The 21,679-nt window shown below is 37.8% G+C and overlaps 2 protein-coding genes across 3 annotated transcripts; one reads left to right on the top strand and one right to left on the bottom strand.

Moving 5' to 3' along the window:
• Positions 1–873: 873 nt before the first annotated feature.
• On the bottom strand, positions 874–14,866 carry cldn3d (claudin 3d). Of its 2 annotated transcripts, XM_051681732.1 has the most exons (2): positions 14,316–14,866; positions 874–3,244 (listed from the first exon to the last, which is right to left on the bottom strand). In XM_051681732.1, the coding sequence occupies exons 1-2, from the start codon at positions 14,798–14,800 to the stop codon at positions 2,581–2,583; spliced, it is 1,149 nt and encodes a 382-aa protein (XP_051537692.1). In that variant the 5' UTR covers positions 14,801–14,866; the 3' UTR covers positions 874–2,580. The 2 variants fall into 2 exon arrangements, with proteins under 2 accessions (XP_051537692.1, XP_051537691.1); XM_051681731.1 differs by lacking the exon at positions 14,316–14,866 and having other exon boundaries at positions 879–3,594.
• LOC127431333 (claudin-4-like) lies at positions 11,270–12,480 on the top strand. The gene has a single exon (XM_051681733.1). It carries the CDS (start codon positions 11,328–11,330, stop codon positions 11,973–11,975), a length of 648 nt encoding a protein of 215 aa, XP_051537693.1. The 5' UTR covers positions 11,270–11,327; the 3' UTR covers positions 11,976–12,480.
• Positions 14,867–21,679: the final 6,813 nt, after the last annotated feature.

The following is a 21,679-nucleotide window of genomic DNA, read 5'->3' on the forward strand; positions in this document are numbered from 1 at the left end:
CATTGTGTCTTATAAAAGCGGCACGAGATGAATAATAACAGTCAAAGCCATCTAGTGCAGGTTTATGTTGAAAAACATTTAAATCCAGATAGGCACATGGAGGTGTCCTGTGTAAGTCCCCTTTGGATGAATCTTCCATGACAGGCCCTCTCTCCTCTTCACCTGTGTGACTGACTGTCTGAGCTCAAGTGGGTGGGGCCAAGGGTGCAATGATGAAAAATAGGTGTTGATGTGTTGCTGAAGAGGCAGTCATATGCAGATGTATTTGGTCCTTATGATGTCACAAGTTCCACAAATTCCAAATGGCTCGTTTCTAGAGCCTGGTTTAAATAAATGCTCTTTTTCTTTTGAGGAAATTTTCAGTTCTGAAACTTTCAGTATGTTTTTATAGTACAATGACCTCCTGTATGTCAAAAGATCAAGTAAAATGTGATTCCTCATGTCATAACCCCTTTAAAACAATTAATTTAGTGCAGCCCGACTGCTAAGTAATTCTGTGTTGGTTTCTTGTGTGTGTGTGTGTGTGTGTGTGTGCATGCGCGCGCGTGTGTATGTGTGTGTTTTATTACTCCATTTGTCTTTTCTTTTCTTTTTTTTTTCTTTTTTATTATATAATATAGATTTATTTTCCACTTAACGTTTAACAAATGAGATGCATACATTGATTTTCACTTACCTTAACTAATTTCTTTATGCCCATCCTTTTTTCAAACTATTTTATTTGGTGTCCATTAGTCGAATTCCTTTGTCAGAAAAGTCTTTATGGTGTATTTTTGTTCAGTATATTGTTGTTTTTTGAGAAGTTACTAGTTCAGCAAATTATCTGAAATGTAGAAGTGCAGCTTGTTTGAACTATTTAATAGTCAAGAATTTATATGAATATATTTATTCAAATACATTATCAACAAGGCAAGTGGCAAATACACACCTGTACAATGTACATTTAATCCATAATGAAAGTTTGGGAGGTGTCTGCTCATATAATCTCTATATACCCTGTTGTGTTATCCAGGGTTGGAATTTATTTCATGCTTGTGTCTCTCCATAGTGGAAAGCAAACCAAATGTATTTTCCCTTTTCATAATCTGTTTTAATGTTTATGCAGTCTAATAAAATATGCACACACAAATGCTAAATGCATACATCTACATGTACATTTTGTATATTGATAGCACACATGCAACAGCACTTAAAGGAATAGTTCACCCACAAATTTTAATTCTCTCATCATTTATTCATCCTCATGCCATCCCAGATGTGTATGTCTTTCTTTCTTCTGCAATATTATATATATTATATTGGTCCTCACAATACAAGTGAATGGTGACCAGAACTTTGAAGGTTCAAAAGGCAGTATAAAAGTTGTCTAAGACACCAGTAGTTTAATCCATGTCTTCAGAATCGATTTGATAGGGTGATAGGGATTTGGGTGAGAAACAGATCAATATCTGTAAATCTACACTTTCACATACAGCCACCTACTGTTTGGGGCTGGTCAAAGGTGGAGATTGATAGTAAAAAAAAGGACTTAAATAATTATCTGTTTCTCACCCACACTTATCATATTGCTTCAGTAGATATGGATTTAGCCACTGGAGTCTTATGGTTTACTTTCATGCCTCCATGTCATTTTTGGAGCTTCAAAGTTCTGGTCACCATTCACTTGCATTGTGAGGACCTACAGAGCTGAGATATTCTTCTAAAAATCTTTGTTTGTGTACAGCAGAAGAATGAAAGTCATGCACATCTAGGATGGCATGAGGAGGAGTAAATGATGAGAGAATTTTCATTTTTGGGTGAACTATCCCTTTAACATTCCTCAGTCCAAACACTATCCTACAGCAAGACAAAGTGTACAATATAACCTATCATATCTAAGAGATGATTAGGTATTGGACCAGTATTAAAATGATCAACTACATTTGCATTTAAAAGGTAGGTTGGTGCTTTTCCTCTATAGCATATGTTGTCATGATTCTAAAAACAGGAAGTCTAAAAACAAAAACAGCCTAGTTACTTACTGTAGCTAAATGTAAGAGGAAGCATTTGTTTAAACAAGATCATCTTATCTGAGGTCTGTTCAAAGTCATAAATTAAACAGACTCAAATTTGTTTAATTATTATGAAATTGGAGGCTAATGTGTGGCTAAACTAAATATACAGCTAGTTTCAACACACATTATAGCACTAGACAACAGAGAACGAGAACGTACATGCCAAATAAAGAAAAGGAAAAAAAAATCAATCTCAGTCTTACTTTCACTGCTTTGTCCCCACATTTTCCTTTAAATCACCTAACAAATTGATTTAAAACATACAATCTTAACTGTATCTCAATATTCATGCACCTGGATCCAAAATATGTTTAACAAAGTGTGGAGTGACAATAGGCACTTATTGGCAAAAAAACAAAAAGCAAAAAAAAAAAAAAAAAAACATACAAAGCAAAAATATACCTTATGCAAAAATATGTAGACATATTCACAGACAAAAAGTAAACTACATTTTCAGTTATGGTTACCTCCGACCCACATGGTCACAATTTACTTCTATGAAAGACTCAAATGTTCTGTGATGCACTCAGACATAGTCTCTCTTGTTGTATGTGCTTGTAGCCACTGAGTGGTAAGGTGAGTAGCCAATACGACTTTGGGGTAGGTACTTTGGCATCTCTTGAGGTGGGCAACTGCAGCACAGGATGGATCCCCCGACCAGAAACAGAGCCGCAGCAGCCCAGCCCAGGTACAGCGATGCTCCTATTTCCATCTTCTGAGCTTCTGGTACAACTGGGCTATAGAACTCCAAAATAACAGTGTGTGCTGACCAGGACACTGGAATGAGCAGCATGACTCCAGCAGTTATGAAAGCAGCACCAGAGCTGATCATCACACGAGCTTTGGTCGCTTCATCTGCAATGCAGTTGGTGCACTTGGCCCCCACTATAGCAACAAGTAGCGCTAGGACACCTAAGATGATGGACACCACCACCAGGGCGCGAGCTGCCTGTAGGTCCATCGGAAGAGCCAGCATGGAGTCGTACACTTTACACTGCATCTGTCCCGTACTCTGGACCACACAGCTCATCCAGATTCCCTCCCAGTACACCTGCGATGTGACAATATTGGCGCCGATGAACGCGGTAACCCTCCACATGGGCATGGCACAGCACACAATGCCGAGAATCCAGCCAAGAACTGAGAGAGTGACTCCCACTATCTCCAAACCAAAGGCAGCCATGTCTCCGCTCTATCTTCTTTCAAAACTCACTCAGACCTCTCTTTCACTCTAACTTATGCTCAATGAAACTCTCCCTGTGTCCGTAAAAGTCCTTGAGACACTTGCATCAGGAATTTCCAAAGTCACAAAAGGATTGGCCGAGCATGAAGGTGGATGTTTGTTCACTGAATCTCCACTTGTGCTCAAGGATGGCTGGAATGTTCTGTCCTAGCCGAAACTTCCCTCAACAAATCTTATCTTCTGAGAATAAGGGCTGACCTACCTGGGTTCTGACATCAGATGATAAGGTGCAATCTTAGCATTGGCTGGCAACCTCATAAAAAGGGAGCTGCTTGCTCTTAACCCTATTGACAATGTAGCTTCCAATAAAGGTTTGTTTAAACCAAAGGTTGGTGTTGTTTTCCAGTGTTAACCAATAACTAGAACAATGAGGTAGATCTGTGAAAAAATGCTCCTTGATGGACAATTATTGACAACACCAACGTGAATGCCTTAGCATGGCCCATTATGCACCCATGCTAAAGATTTAAAAGAACAGTTCACCAAAAAATAGAAATGCACCCTCATGATTTTTTTTTTTTTTTTTTTTTGTGTAACTCAAAATGATAGCAGAATGACCAGGCAACTCTTTTCCATACAATAAAAGAGGATGCTGACCTGACTGTCAAGCTCCAAAAAGTACAAACAAGTACCATAAAGTAGTCCAAATGACTGATGCATTAAATTGTGAAGGATAGGCTGAAATGTATGTTGTTATTCATTGAAAATGGCAGAAATATTTTCGGAGTGACTATTTTCACGCCGGCATAAATATCATCTGCCACACAGTGCAGCTATTAGTCTGGTGGAACCAAAGAAATATATGACAAACTAGACAGTTGGTGCCGCTGCAGTGGCACGGGGTGTAAAGATGGTGTGTGAATGTGTACTGTTGTCCTAGTGACCCTGGTTCGATTCCGCCTTTTGTCCCACATTTTTTTTCACCATCCGATTTCCTGTTTCCTCTCTTAATATTTACTTTAATACTACTTAGAATAATAAATAAAAATGTATATAAAGGTTGATTTCATCGCAGTGATTTGGTCACGGTGAATGTCCAAGAGTAGAGAGAAGGGTTTGATCCGGAGGTGGGGTCTGTCGATTGCACTCGTTCCTGTGGCTCGGCATCGCTTGTGTGTACATTGCATCACTATCGTAATATTGTAATAACCATGTTTTTTGGCAGAAATCATAGTTTTAATGCAATTAACTATGGTGTTACCATAGTAATATGGTGGTAATATAGTAACCATGGTTACATTTTTTAGTTACTATAATTTTACTACAAAATACCATGGTGAAACTATGGTTACTGTAGTAAAAACAAGGTTTATTTTTTTCTAAGGGAAGGTAAAGGTTAGGTTTAGGGGTTAATGTAGTGTGTCTGTGGGACTCTAAATAAACCAAATAAACACGATAAACATGCTGCAGTGATGCCCCTATGCTGTATGTTAGTATTTAAATATGGGTGCAAATAGTATCAGACACTATTTGCACCAGGGTGCAATAAGTATCTACCATTATTTGCACCAGAGATGGGGTGCAAGTAATATCTACCATTATTTGCACCAGGGTGCAAGTAGCATCTGGCAAATGTTTTTTTTTTTTTTTTTTTTGGAGGGGGGGTGAATTATCCCTTTGAATGCTAAAAGTCACTGCATCTCACAAGCTATATTTGTTTAAATCCAGTTGTGGCCCTTAAAATGGCAAAATAAATAGATAAATAAATACAATCTAATGTGTTAATGTAGAAATAGTCTTGAAATTCAAACCTTGCATCAATTCCTGTTCGATCTTTGTGTGGCACTAATAAACACTTCTGTTGTTGTTTTAAAACTTCCCCATAGAAATACAACAGATAATTATACTGACCTTCTTAGCAAAGCAGTGTATTTAAGCAGACTAACTACTGAATTCAAAGTCCTGGTAGCAATCTAGGGCATCTTCAGCTGCAGGCCATAAAATCTAGCAGCAAAACATGGATGACTAGGGAATATTAGATGTCCATTTCCTGGTTGTCTACATGAAAAGGATTTAATTTACTGATGCAACCCAAAAACAAATGTGTTTAGAAGTGACACTAAGAAACTGATATGGCTATGTCCATTAGTAAATATGGTGGTGTGGTGATGGGGTCGTGGCTAAGCGATGTCTGTGGAGAGCGAGGCCAAGAGAGTGAGTGCGGTAAGGGTTGACACCTGTAGGAAATCACCTCTAACAACTGTTTTGTGGTGTGTGTGTGTGTGTGTGTGCATGCATGTGTGTGTTTGTGTGAAAATAAAAATACCTTTTGAGTTTGATGCACTGTCTCCTGCTTCCTCCTTGAGAGAGTGAAAGAACCTTGTTGCAGGTGGTTAAACAATTCTATCTTTAGGAGAATTGAAAGCACAAGTTTCAGTTTAAAAAATGTGATGCATGCTGAGAGAGACCAGGTTAGGTGAAACTGTTATTATCTTTTATTATCTTATATCAATATATACATTGCAGTTCGAGCTTTGTTCACTCAGTGGAAAAAGACATGTCTCTTCTGATGTGTACACACATATGAAGGCAGGAGTATGTGGTAATGTTCTGCTAGTGTCAAAGTATTGCTAGTGTTAGTGTCAACACAAAAGAACCAGATTGTTAAATTCCAAGGAACTCTTCATTTATGACATTCAGGAAATAAGGTATTTAGGAATTCAATGTGTGGAAATGTAACTTAAAGAAATAGTTCACCCAAAAATTACAATTCTGTCATCATTTACTCATCCTCATGTCACTCCAAAACTTTATGACTTTCTTTCTGCGGAACACAAAATAAGATATTTTGAAGAATGTATGAGGTGTTTTTTCTGTACAATGCAAGTCAATGATTCAATAGTTTCAACTGTTTTTGTCCATACAATGTAAATCATTTGGGTCCAAAACAACACTGGATCCCATTGACTTTCATTGTACGGACAAAAAGACATTTTGAGAAATTTTTCAAAATATTTTCTTCCATGTTAAATTTTGATATTTTGAAGATGCTGCTCTGTTTTCCATACAGTGAAAATGAATGATGACTGAGGCTGTAAGTCCCTAACATTCTGCTAACTAACATCGAATTTTGTGTTCAACATGAGGGTGAGTAAATTGACAGAATTTGTATTTTTGGGTGAACTATGCCTTTAAATTGTTTTATTTTTTTAAGTACTTCACATACACGTCAAAATAATAATAATAATAATAATAATAAAAGAAAAAGAAAAAGAAATGGCATTTGTCTTGTTTATAAAAGTCACAAAAAGGTGAGTGTGACATCATCAGTTTGATGGCCTTGTTCACATCCGGAAAACATTAATTCTATTTGAATGAGTTTCAGTGAGTTTCTGTGAGATAGGGAACAAGCGATGACTAATGAGTTTCAGTGAAGATGTTGTTCTCTCAAGCGTCACTGATGCAGATTCTCCTGCGCTCTTCTTTCTGCTCGTTAGCTCTCGTGAGGGCGGGATTGTTTGAAAGAAAGCCACAATACACGGCAAATACAGCAACACGGAACCAAAAGTCCGCACGCGCTCTCGGTTTAGATAAACATGACGGCGAGGGAGGGTGTGTATTTGTAAAAGGTAACTAGCTTAGAAAGACATCTACCCCAGTTATGCCTATAGAAAACCGGAATGATAAGTGATCTATATCTGCGATGACCTGCTTGAAACATTCTGAAATTGGCAGTGTTTTGATAACAAATGTGAATCATCAACCGACCTGGTGTGACGTCAGCATACGCATCCAAGCACTCATGTGATCACAGGCGTGTGTCTGTGTGTGTGTGTGTGTGTGTGTGTGTGTGTGTGTGTGTGAGTGTGTGTGTGTGTGAGAGAGAGAGAGAGAGAGAGAACAAAAGCTGACCAAAATACTACACATTACATGATTGTTTGTGCAGTTTTAACATTTCATGACACAACAAGAAATTAGTCTTAGGTATTATGTTTGTGCTTCAAATAGATGATAGAAAATTAAGTATGAGGTTCAGTAAATTTTTTCTGTGATCATGTTGCAACTTACAGTAAGCTGTTGGTTTCTTATGCTTCATCAAGTAGTTTGAATTATGTCAAAATGATCTTTGTCCTAAATGTTAGGAATTCACATAAACACTATGGGGACTTTATGTTCTATTGTTGTTGTTGTTGTTGTTTTTTTGTTTCCTGAGTTAATGATCTAAACATGATCTATATGGCAGGGACTTCCTGAACTTCCATTGTTATTAAAGAAAGCCAATTATAATAGCCATTTTTAGAGGTGAGTTAAGACATTATTTATATTTTTTTATAAACATGTATTTATGTTTATTTCCTAGATTTAGCTCAATACTGGAAAAAAAGTTCAGCAATTGTGTCCCCAAAGTAGGTCAGAAACACACAATTGAATACATAATCAAACAATCAAATCTTTACATTGTCAGTACAATCATTTGAGTAGATTAAGCACTGAACATGTGAGACATTCTTCTCACCCCATAGTGTTAGAAGTATTAGAAACTCTTATCTTTAATACTCACTGCATGTACAACAAACACTGAAGTTGTTTGACATTTTTTGAAAGATTTCTTATTTAAAAATGGACTGTGTTTTGACAGGATTGTGTTTAAAATGAGAGGCTACCTCAATCACTGATACTGGTATGGTAAGCTGTCATTATGACCAGTAGATTAAAGTTTTTGTTCCTAAATATTTCTTGTTCACAGCATAATACCATCTCTAATTGGGTTCTCAGACTGTTATTAAACAATAGCAACTCATTAACCTTTTTTTTTTCTTTTTTTTTTCCTTCTTTTTAAATGTGGCAGTACATGTTATGAATAAACAAGGACATTTTTTAGGGAATACAACTGGAAGCATAGGAAACATAATAATAAAAACCTATAGAAAACATATTGTTACTAGCCATATTATATTTATAAATGGTGAGATTATGTGAAAAAGTCTCTTTTATTTATGTCAGTAATTTTCACTGGTACGACAACAAACTAATTGTAATAATTCACTATTTGTCTGTTATTGTCAGTTAAAAAAAAACAAAAAAAAAACGTGTTGATGCGATGATCTGTTGAAGTTCTCTGTCCAGTCTTGCCCAGACATAATGCCAGCAGTCACCTGTGTCCCGATCAGAAACTGGTTTGACTAGTTCAGGTGGGTACAGGTGTATTCTGGGGAAGTAGTTGCCATGGGAATTTCTAATGTGCTGAGTAAGATACAACGTAAATCACGTACCTGTACTTGTTACATATGTGTGGTATCTAAAAGTAATAAACAATGAAGTCTCATTTGAAATATCCTTGAAGTGAATGGAGTGCTAAGAGATAATGATGAATGTCCCACAGCCCACTGAATGCATTCCAGAATCAGAATCAGCTTTATTGCCAAGTATGCTTACACACATAAGGAATTTCCCATGGTGACAGAAGCTTCCAGTTCAAAGAGAATACAAAAAAAATATACATATACAACATATACACACAAACATTTGAACTATACATATAAACATATATACATAAACAGTGAAATAAGAATAAAAAATAAGATTAATATATAGAGGAAACTACAGTAGGGCAATAATATTGTTCAAATATGTTTTATACAGATTTACATTTATGTGCAAGGTGATTTAATGTATTTGCAGAAGAGGTAGGATATGTCAAATAAATTTAAATGGAATATAAATATGAATGAATAGCTGAATATGAACATGATTGTATTGCCACAATGGAGAGTATTGGGGGCAGTTTTAACTGTTCATAAGGTGAATGGCCTGAGGGAAGAAACTGTTCTTGTACCTGACTGTTCTGGTGCTCAGTGCTCTGTAGTGCCGGCCAGAGGGCAACAGTTCAAAAAGGTAGTGTGCTGCATGAAAGGGGTCCAAAGCAGTTTTTCCAGCCCTTTCCTCACTCTGGAAGTGTACAGTTCTTGGAGGGTGGGAAGGTGAGAACCAGTAATCTGCTCAGCAGCCCGGACCATCCTTTGAAGTCTTCTGATGTCTGACTGGGTAGCTGAACCAAACCAGACAGTTATTGAAGAGCAGTGGACAGACTCAATGACTGCTGAGTAGAACTGGATCAGCAGTACCTTTATTCATCAGCAAAACCCCCCACATCCGCCGTATTGTGTTACATGAAACCAACTGCCACTTTCTCGTTACTTTGTAGACTATCATGAGGGTGTACAAATCAAAGACTTTAAAATGTGGTCAAGGTCATTATTGTGTTTTCCTGGAACAAAATTCCTTACATACTGTAAATAAGAATATTTATTCAGTACATTGATTATTTTGTGATCAGGTTTGGCTACCAGCACTTAAATTGCCCACAATCCTTTAAAGGAATATCCTGGGTTCAATACAAGTTAAGTTCAATGGACAGCATTTGTATAAATGCATAAAGTTAATTACCACCAAAAAATATATTTTCGAATCGTGCTTTACTTATTTTTTATTTGTTTTTGTTTTTAAAGAAAAAGAAAAGAAAAAAAATAATGGATACAGTAAGGCATTTACAATGGAAGTGAATGGGGCCAGTCCATAAGCATTCAAATACACCTTGTTTCAAAAGTATAGCCACAAGATGTAAACATTATACATGTTAACATGATTTTAGTTTGATGAAATCACTTACTATCAGTGTAAAGTTACAGTATATCCAAGATTACAACTTTACCATGACTACATAACATTGGTAAACCTTGTAAGCAGTCTTATCATAAAAATCATGTAGGACAGGCACTTCTATTGTAGGTGCCTCACTGTAACAGTGATTTTTGCATTAAAAAAAAAAATGAGGGACGAGTCTAAAATAATTTTTGTAATTAACATTGTACAAAGGCTGTTGATTATGCTTAAAGGGATAGCTCGCCCCAATATGAAAATTTTCTCATCATTTACTCACCCTCATACCATCCCAGATGTGTATGGCTTTCTTTCTTCTGCAGAACACAAATTAAGATTTTAGAAGAATATTTCAGCGCTGTAGGTCCATACAATGCAAATGAATGGGTGCCAAAATGTTGAAACCCTCAAATCCACATAAAGAGAGCATAAAAGTAATCCATAAGACTCCAGTAGTTAAATCCATGTGTTCAAAATGAAAGGTGTGGGTGAGAAACAGATAAATATTTAAGTAATTTTTTTTTCATAAATTCTCCTCCCTGCCTAGTAGGAGGAATTATGCATGAAGAATGTGAATCACCAGAAACAGGAGTAGTGAAAGTGAAGGAAAAAATACATAAAAATGTATCTGTTTCTCACTCAAACCTGTCATATCGCTTCAGAAGATATGGATTTAACCACCAGAGTCATCTGAATTACTTTTATGTTGCTCTTATGTGGATTTTGGAGCTTCAAAATTTTGGCACCCATTCACTTGCATTGTATGGAACTACAGAGCTGAAAAAATCTTCTATAAATCTTTGTTTGTATTCTGCAGAAGAAAGAAAGTCATACACATCTGGGATGGCATGAGGGTGAGTAAAAAATGGGAGAATTTTCATTTTTGGGTGAACTGTCCCTTTAACTTGTATTTAACCTGAAACATTCCTTCAACATTTTCTAAAAATAGTTCCATGTTTTGTTTTGTTTTCCTGGAGAATTTAATGTGGTCACTTCCTGTCATGGGCATTTCTTAACTTAAAACATCAACATCAACTACTGAGTAATAAGAAAAACCCTTGATACCATATTTTTCTTAATAGCACAATACACATGTGCTTGATTTGGTTTACTGATCCCTCCATGGATTTTTTTCATATAGATATTTTAAGTTTGAAGAGTAAATATTTTAGTTTGAAGAAACCAAATAAGGTATTGTATCTCCGGTGGAAAATGTGTAGGCAGTGACTCACACTTAAGCCTGGGAACAGTCGCACCTCATGAAGAGACCAAAAAACCAGCAGAGCAGGTCATCAGTTAGAAGTCCCGCCCCTATACCTCTAGAAGTACTATTAAAGCATCTGCGCACACCATTTTGAAACATACACCTGTAAGCAGTGCAAAGAGAGCCATTTCAAGAGGCGATCAAGAGACAAAGACAGCATAGCATCATGGTGTCTGCTGGCCTTCAGATGCTGGGCACCGCCCTGGCCATTATAGGATGGATTGGTGTCATTGTGGTCTGCGCACTTCCCATGTGGAAGGTCACAGCCTTCATTGGTAATAATATTGTGACGGCACAGATATCATGGGAGGGAATCTGGATGAGCTGTGTTGTGCAGAGCACTGGACAGATGCAATGCAAAGTCTATGACTCCATGCTGGCCCTCTCGTCAGACCTTCAGGCTGCCCGTGCCCTCATCATCATTTCCATCGTGATTGGAATCTTGGGCATCCTTCTGGCTTTGGCTGGTGGCAAATGCACCAACTGTGTCGAGGACGAGAGCTCCAAATCCAAGGTTGGTGTCACTTCGGGAGCGATTTTCATCGTAGCTGGGGTGCTGTGTTTAGTCCCGGTGTGCTGGACAGCCCACGTCATCATCCAGGACTTCTACAATCCCTTGCTCAATGCGGCTCAAAAGAGAGAGATTGGAGCAGCACTTTACATTGGCTGGGGGGCCGCCGCCCTGTTGCTCATTGGGGGAGGTTTGCTCTGCTGCAACTGCCCGCCAAAGGAGGATAGAGGAAATTACACAGCCAAGTATAACGCTGCCCCTCGGTCTGACGCTTCTGCACCCACCAGAAAAAACTTTGTGTGAAACTAAGATCTAATGGATTCTGGAAATAATGGATAATGGATTCTACCTTTGATGTTTACAATCTTGGGTTTGTCCAAGGTGTAATGGCTCAGAGAGTTTGGAGCTAAGCAGGTATCATGGGAACTTGAAAAGCATTGAATGAAAAGCCAATGGTACAAGTTTCCCCAAATTTATATACACAGTACTTAGAAAACAAGAGGAAAATGAGGAACCACTTAAATTGTTTAAAAAACCTCTTGTCAGTTAAAGGAGGCTAAGCTGGAAATCTGTCTTGTCTGAATATGATTTAATTGTTAACTCTTTTGTAATACGGTCCTGATAAATGTGTCATGTGATTTACTTTTATTATGCTTTTTCGTTTTTTTAAAGTATTCAAACTCATGTTTTTTTTTGTAAATATTCCAATTATATACAGCAAACAGCAACATATTTGGACATTTTTCTGCTTTTTTGATATGAACACATGTCAAATGGAAAAAATAAAAAAATACATATTGCTATTATACTTGTCTGTTTGAGTGTGGAGTGTGAACTGTTTTTTTAACTGCATGAAAGTCAGTTTTCTATCGTGTTGCAGCCCTTCATTATGTATCACCAACCCTCTGACACAAGTGATTTCAAAAGAGTCACTTTGTGCAAAATATTCTCAAAGGGAGTTGTCTTACACAGAAAATCCAGAACAGGTGTGGTTTTTCAGGTTCTCTCTCAGGTCCTGGAGCATGTTAATGCATATAACAAAGAAAGACTGGGGGTTTGGCTTGTGTATATTCAGTGCCAGATAATTCTATGCTGACTTCTATATCTGATCAACTAGTTCAGCATTAAACTTTTTCCTCAAAAACAATTTTAATTGTAAAAGTCAATAGTAACATCAACAAAACAACAAAAAAACAAAACAAAAAAAAAAAACAATGAAAATGAAAGAAGAGAAAACCTATTCTCATCAATAGCATGTACATGTCACAATTTACCCATTTTAATGCAAAAAATATTTCACCAATACACATGCATTTTTACTGCTTCGTCGAGCGCATCATAGAGGAATAGCTCAACCAAATGTGATAATTCTCTCATAATTTACACCCTCATGCTGTTCCAAACCTGTTTGACTTTCTTTGTTCTGTGGAATACAAATGAAGATATACTGAAGAATGTATGAGGTGTTGTTTCTATACAAAGCAAGTCAATGGGGCCATAAACTTTCAAGATCTAAAAAGTACTTAAAGGCACTATAGAAGTAATCCATCCGACGTAAGTGGGAATTTGGGAAATATAAATTGAGTTCATAACTTTGCACTTGTAATAAAATGTGATTAACAAATATGCGTGCAATTAGTGTGACTGATCAGAGCCCTGAAAACATTCATTTTTCATTCACTCATATAGACACGTTTACTACTTTCTAAATGGGGCATACCATAGACTTCTATTCTTTTTATTTTAAGCTAATCATACATTAACTATAGACTAACCCTAACCCACATCCTTAAAACCAAACACAAATATATATATATATATATATATATATATATATATATATATATATATATATATATATATATATATATATAGTATAAACATTATTTAATGTATGTAGGCTATGCATCATTTTTCCAACTTCCCAGAATGTGCTCAAAGTGAGATTTTGTCCAATGTAGCTCACTTTTGGGTATAAATTTGCCCCCAAACCATGTTGAACACTCCTCTGTTGACCATTCCACAGCTGCAGTTTTTGTGTGACTGTTGCTTTTGTACCCCTACAAAGAATAAGTTATTACCGTTGTCAAGGGCGAACTCTGTGCATTTCTGTCATTGTGCAAAATTACACAACCTCAAGCATTAATTACAGAACTTAATACATTCACTTTAAACAAGCATTGAATAACAGCATTTTATGTCTAAAAAGCAATAGTAGAAACAAATGTTCATTGTTATTTATTTGAATGTAGCGCTTTTACAGTATTATATTGACTAACATTTTTATTGCAATTAGCTCTTTGTACAAGGTGTTATGCTGAAACAGTCTAAACAATCTTCATATGGGTTACATATAAACATCGTCATCGGATTAATAGCCCATATCAAAAGTGTAACATTTCACACTTTAAATTAACATACAAAATGTCCTTTATAAAAACTATGGAATGGATTATTGTGCTACAGTTATGTGATAATTCCATGTACTTTATGCATCATACAAATTCCTTTCCCGAGGAGTTTGATGTCGGTGCTGTGTATTTGGCGATGAATGGTCGTTCCTTTTTCGGTGGACACTGGCAGCACAGTATTGCGCCCCCGGTGAGCAGAAGCCCCGCAGCGCCCCAGCCAGTGTAGAGCGACGCCCCGAGCTCCCGTCTCTGCGCATCTGGAAAGAGCGGGTTGTAGAAGTCTCGGATGATGGTATGTGCTGACCAGCAGACAGGTGTGAGACACAGCAGACTACTTATAATGAAAAACACCCCCGCAGATACCACAACTCTTGCCTTCGCGGTTTTGTTCTCGATACAAGTGGTGCATTTGCCACCCACGATGGCCAAGAGGATGCCAAAGAGAGAGAGCAAGATCGAGATGACGACCAGAGCGCGCGCGGCTTGCAAGTCAGGGGACAGCGCGAGCATTGAATCGTACACTTTGCACTGCATCTGTCCCGTGCTCTGTACCACACAGACCATCCACAGTCCCTCGCAAGTGGCCTGCGCCGTAACGATGTTGTTGCCGATGAAAGCTGTAACTCTCCACATAGGAATGATGCAGGTTATGATGTCCCCTAAGCACCCGACAAACGCGAGCGCAATTCCTAACATCTGCAACCCCAAAGATGCCATGGCTGCGTTTTGCGCGATTTCTCTGCTATTTGTGTCCCTTGTTTAAAACCACCCGTTTCGTTTAACTTGAGTTTATCGACTGAGGGTGGTGGACAAGTTTGCAGAGCCCCAGACTTTGGGTGGGATTTGAAGATTTATGAGACAGGAATGTTGTGGGGATAAACAAGGACTCCCAGAGTTGAGGCCAACAAACGGGGATTCACAGTGACAAAACCACCTTGCCTTGAGAATCCAGACCATAAAATTAAAACAAATATGAATGTTTTTTCTTTTTTCCTTTTTTACTATTGAAGTCAGTCACCTAAAGGCAATTCTAATTTTCAAAAATGGTGACACAATGCAAGAGAGGATATAACAACAGCCATGTTAATAGGCCTAATTGTTGTTGTTGTTCTTCTTATGATTTTTAGAGAACCTTTCACTTCAGTTGCTAGTGCTTTACCTAATATAAGCTATTCCATGATGCAAATAAATAAGCAGGCTACTTGGCCACTTTGCGGTAGCCTTTAAAAAAGGTCACAAATATAAATGGCCACATTTTGGTATCAAGTTAAATGGGACACTTCTTGGAAAATCATCCAGGGGTGTGTTTCCCAAATGCATCGTTAGCGAACTATGGTCGCAAGTTTCATCATTACCAACATAGTTCAACAATTTGGCGTTTCCCAAAACCGTAGTTCCAACGAACATTCGCAAACAGCGTCGCAAAATTATACAGCAACATCACACGAGCAAGAGTGTGATATTGCCCTGCATCAGCACTGCTGTGATTCGGCCGCAGGTCGAGTGTTGTAGGTAATCACAGCAGTGCTGATTTAGGGCCATATAGCACGATTACGATTGTGATATTGCTTATATTCAACAGTTCAATGAACAAGTAAATTTGTAAAAATTAGGAAAAACTGAGTATGGTCACAAAAAACGTATTTGTGCATGGAACTACTTTCTTACGCGACGGATCAGAATCAGCCATTGCTGGTTCAAACCAAATGATGCGTCTAGGCCTTCATTAGTAATTCAAAAATTTCACTTTAGAACTAAATCACGGCTTGGGCTGTTTCTAACAAGTTAGTGGAGAAACAAGGATGTGTGTGTGTGTGTGTGTGTGAGAGAGAGAGAGAGAGATGGAGTGTGTGCGATCACCTGTAGATGATGCTGTAGTCTGTTATGGGGCTTTTCCACTGCACAGTACAGCTCGACTCGACTCGACTCTGCTCGCTTTTTGGGTGTTTTCTACTGTGGATAGTACCTGGTACCTGATACTTTTTTTAGTACCACCTCAGTTGAGGTTCCAAGTGAGCCGAGCCGATACTACATGTGACGTCAAAACCCTGCAGATCACTGATTGGTCAGAGAGAATCGTCACTACCAGCGTCACTGGATTTGTGACACAGGACATCAACCCGCAAGTTTTAAAGTTAGCAACAGCGAAAGCAATATCATATGTTCATGCGACTTTCGAACTGTAAAAAGAAATGGCTGTGCGCAAAACCACGCCATGGTCAATAAACGAGGTGCAGACGTTCCTCTCCTTAGCGACGAACGAAACGACGCGAAACGACGCAAAATGACGCAAAACGAAAAAGTCTTTCAGGAAGTGTCTCAGCTGTTGGCCGCATACGGCTACCACCGGACCTACCAACAGTGTAGGGAAAAGTTAAAAAAACTTAAAAGTGACTACAGAATCATCAAGGAACACAACAGCCGGAGTGGTTCAAACTCAAAAGTGGAAGTGATTCGACCAAATGGATGCTATCTATGGCAATGTGCGAGCAATGGGAGGGAGAGTGCCCTGGACTCGGCGTTGTTGGAGTCTACAATGGAGGATGGTACGTTTTGTTACGTTAACTCTATATTCTGCTTGAAAACTTAAAAACAGTTTTTGAAAACTGCTTCTAAAACAACCATGCCAATTTAACTGTTACACTTGTGTAAAATCACCATGCAACAACTGCTTTATGCAGCACAATGAGCTAACAGCTAGCGGTCATGTTATTGTTTATGGTCAGTAATGTTTGTGTCGCGTTTAAGATGATGTCACGGCAGTAGAGGCGGCGCAACTATGATGATCAGCCTATAATCCCACCCACGTTGAGGCGGCACTAAACTGCAGTGGAAAAGCAAGCTCAGAAAAGTAAAGCGAGCAGAGTCGAGTCGTGTCTAACTGTAACGTGCAGTGGAAAAGTGCCATTAGTCAGCTTTCTGAAAATAATGTAATTTTGGTGAAATTCATCCTATTTTCTCAGTGGAAAAATAGCCATTCAAGCGGGGGTTTTCCTCCCTATTCCGCAGTAGCCAGTGTGCAAGAGTCTCTCACTATAGAAACCGCAATCTCCTCCGCCATTTTGTCCTCTCCAATGTGGAAAGTCTGGTAAGAGGTAAGCGCTTTGAGTTTGTGTAATTAATCAGTCTGTTGTGTCTCTCAGCTGTAATGAGCCTCAATGCTAAAGTTGTTAGTTTAAAGCTATTTCCTATCTTTAGTAGTGTATTACACAGTAGTAATATGAGCGATCACGTAGTGTTGTTGAATATAAAACACTGAGTGACGCTGACTCACTTCACGTCACCAACTGGCTCATATTACACACAAAAATGGTCTTTTGCCTCCACCTGCTGGCTAAAATATGTAATGTCACAATATTGAATGTAAAGAGACAGATAGCTCTTAACACATCTGCACTGCTCTTACACTTTAGTTTAGAATGGCTCGAACACAAGCGGAGTGATAGACACAGTGAAGCGTCTGATTGCTGATGGTGTGAGACCATCAGTACTCATGGAACGGTGCTCGTCCAATCAGATTTGAGGACTGGAACTAACTGTTGTATATTTGGAACTACAGCTCTTGGAATTGAGCAAGTTGTAGTGCTCAAAGCTATTTTTATTGGAAATACAGTTTGAAATGATCTTTCAGCGGGACTGTCACAACTGTTCTCCCTTCGAAGTGCCCTCCAGAGGCATTATTTATGATGTTTGGAACACAGGATTGGCTTTGTTTTCGTGTAGAAAAGGTGAGTTATTTTATTATTTACAAGCAAATATCTTTGGTACAACATTTTCCAAAGAGAAATTTCACATATGGCTATATATGTAAAACACAATATGCATGTTAATGGTTTTCACTTATATAAAATTTATCTGTACTGTACACACAGTATATGCAACATATCTGCATTGCTTTGAGTATAGTGTCAGAAAAGCGCTATGTAAGTGAAATTGTTTTTTTTTTTTTTTTACATATTTCAAAATACTACAATTTCATATAGGTAAAACATAATTTCCCAAATCACAGTGTAATTTTATATAGCCAATATGCCCAAATAAATGAACAGTAATTGTAGTAATATACATGTATGGCCATATATCTGATTTCTGTTTGGGATAACGTGTGTGTAAGTGGTTTTGTGTTTATTGTGAGGTGTTGTCACGTCTAGATGTGTTTTTGTTCATGTTTTGTGTTCATGTCTTTTATTTTAAAGTTTAGTTTCTGTTCCTGTTTAGGTCATGTGGTTTCATGTCATGTTATTTCCTGTTTCCATGCCATGTTTGTTCTTGTTTCCTGGTCATGTGATATCCTGTTCCCCTCATGTTCATTGTGTCTGTTTCCCATTGGTTCATAGTCTTGTTATTGGTTCTGTAATGTCATTGGTTTATGCTTATTGTCTTGTTATCTTGTTTAGAGTTCTGTTTGTTCATTGGTTTATGTTTCCCATGTCCATGTATTTAAGAATCATGTTTCCACTGTATCAGTGTCAGGTATTGTAAGTGTAACATTGTTGGATTAGTCAAGTCAAGTCAAGTCAAGTCAAGGTTTTGTTTCACGTTTGTTGTTTGTTTTTCACGCTTCATGTAAATAAACTGCACCTGGGTTCTTCACTTCAACGTCATCGTCTGCCTGTCACTGCCAGCATCGTTATAGGTGTTCACAGAAGCAGAATATGGAATATTCTCAATAGGCTTTGTTATAGAAAACAAATGTATACTTCTTGTTTTTCAGTTCCTTAGTTTTTCAATTAATGTTTGCAGGGGGAAAAACATAGACCACGGTAGGAAATTACACAAAATATTTACACAAGTTATGTCAGTCAGATGAAATAGAAAATATAGTAACCAAACTGTATTTAAAAATGAAAAAAGTAATCAGACATTTACTGAATTAAATGTTCTCTGACTTGATGTGGGTTCAGTGGATCATCATCTTCAGTAGCAGCAGCATCATCATCATCATCAGCAGCACAAGCATGACATTTCCGTGGCTGCAATGTTGTGACTGGATTTGAGGAGTTTTGGGTGAAGTCAGTGTGGCAGCGGGGGCGTGGTCAAGCATCTCTCCGGAGAGAGAGAAAGCGGTAAGGGCGCTTACACCTGAGTTAAATTATGTCTAACACCTGTCTCTAATTTCAGTGAGCATGGGGAAGAGCGGCATAAATAGAGCCACACCGCAGGTAGACGAGAGAGAGAGCCTGGGCACCAGAGACCCTATTGTGAAGCCAAGAGTTTATTATTACAAAGCTTAGAGTTTATTTTTGTGAAATAGTTTATTTTTAGAGTGAATTATTGAACACCGTGAAAGCCCTGAAAGAGTGTATTTGTTGCAGTGAGGAGAATAAAACGCTTACCTGAACCAGGAAATCTGCTTCTCGCCTCCTCCTTTCACTGAGAAGTGTTACAGTCAGCGTGGTGTTCATAAGCTGTAACAGCAAAGGTGTTACTGCTTTCACAGCCTTGCTGACCTAAGACTTGCTGAGCCACAGGCCATCACCAACCACCGCCATAAAACTTCCCACAACACAATAATGCAGTGCAGCTAAGAACTGCACTGCTGGACTTAAGGCATAGTTTCTTCTTGTGGCCCTCTGAAGGTGTGGTTTCACAACCTGCAGCAATTCAAGGATCTTGGTCCTTGGAATCCAGAATTTTCTTATGATGTCGTCATCAGATAGAGAGTCAAGGGGGAAAGATATTCTGCATCACCTTCTGTGCTCAAACTGTAGGATTCTTTGTAAAGCCGCCATTGAGCATTTGATACACACATAGATATAGTATTTGTAAGGAGAGTCATTAATACACCTGCTACTGGTGCACCTGAGGAATGGATAGAATCACCTTGGTGGCTAATAATCATCTGAATTAATTAGCTACATAAATGTGAGTGTTTCATCAATGATTTGTGACAGTAATAGGGCACAGCTTAATTTGATTATCAAATTATTGTGTTCATCTGTTAATGGGTTTTTGGTTTTAAAATAGGCTGCTTTCATGCTGTTTTTTTTTTTTTTCATTTTTTTTTTTTTTTCATAGTTATCATGCTGTGGCTTGGGAAAAATGAGAAGGCCTCTCTTTAGAATTGTCTGAGGATTTAAATAAAGGATGTGTTTTGTGTCATGTTTGGCTTATATTATCATGGCTGTTATCTTGTGTATTTAGAAAATCTTTACATAGCCAGCTTTAGTTACTTGGCTGTTGTAGTGTATGTGATGGTGTGTCATCACCACTGCAAAACAATAAAGGTTTGTATTTCGTTCCATACATAGGATTCTTAATCACACTTACAGTATATACAGTAAGAGGGAAACTCCACTATTGCAGCTCAATGCTGCGAGAGGTCGCGATGAAAACAAACACACCAGCAACAGAGGAAATGTGAAAATAAAGCGAAACAATGGAGAACAGAAAATAACAGAAGTAGTCCTCAGATGCCATGTTTGGTATTTACAGCAGCGTCACAGGGAAATAACGTTGCTGTGGAGCTGCTTACTGACCGAACCGATTGTATAGGCTACTGTAGTAAAGAGTACGCCACTTACCAAAGTGCATATAAACGTAAATGTCTATTTCTTGTCTTATGCATTTTTTTCATAATAAACGGCTTTCTGTCCATGTAAATGAGCTGTTATAATTTGATATCCATTCGATCTCTGCAGAAGTTATTACTCCACTCCCTGAGTAACGTCATTAACGACAGCTCTACATTGTTGAACCAACGTGGTTCGAATGATGGATGTGCGACATAGTTACTAGGGTTTCGGGAAACAGTCATGGCTAGCTAGTTAGTTTCTCTAATGATGCATTATAGGCTACTATGGTGGTTAAGCACCCCAGATCAACATTAAAATATTCCTGTCCATTTTCCAGACTGCTCTTTGTTAATTTAAGTCTCCTCTATTATTTTGTGTTGAAAATATATTATAAAAAAAAACCCCACTGAGCTAAGCTAAAATGGGGTAGTGAATCGGTATACAGCAAAAACATCATTGTGGGGGAAAAAAAGTGCTCTTTTAATTTATTTACATTTTTTAATAGTTTAATTAATAACATCACATAGAAAGAAATTGGTTATGGTATTAGGCCTACAATAAATGTGTTTATGTGTGTAGAGGGGAAGGTTGTGTTGAGAGAGACTGAGTTGAATTTGTGGGTGTTAGAAAAAGGACAATATCTAACATTAACATGGATATAACATTGAGACATAGGCGTAGATTTAGGTAGGGATAACAAGGATATGTCCCTACCAACTTTCAGAAAATCTGAAATGTCCCAACATTTGGGCAATTTTACCACAAACGTTAGCTTTATACTATGTTTTTATTTTAATTTTAACCACTGTTAAAGGTCCTTACTATAATTATTCATGTGTAAATTATTATCCTACCGCTTCTAAAGCAGTGCAAAAACAGTGTCACATGGCACCTCTTATTTTTATCAGTGCTTCTCAGGATAGACCAATCACAGTTGTTTGTAAGATTGGTATCTTACGTCCAATGATCCCATTGGTGTTTTACGTCCAATGCTTGAAATGAATAGATTTAAACAAGCATACCTTACTTGTACAAATGTTTCCTGTCTAAGTAAAAAAATATGAGTTTTGCATGTAGCCCA

The sequence above is a fragment of the Myxocyprinus asiaticus genome, chromosome 40 (genome assembly GCF_019703515.2).
Source record: "Myxocyprinus asiaticus isolate MX2 ecotype Aquarium Trade chromosome 40, UBuf_Myxa_2, whole genome shotgun sequence".
NCBI classification, from domain to species: Eukaryota; Metazoa; Chordata; class Actinopteri; order Cypriniformes; family Catostomidae; genus Myxocyprinus; species Myxocyprinus asiaticus.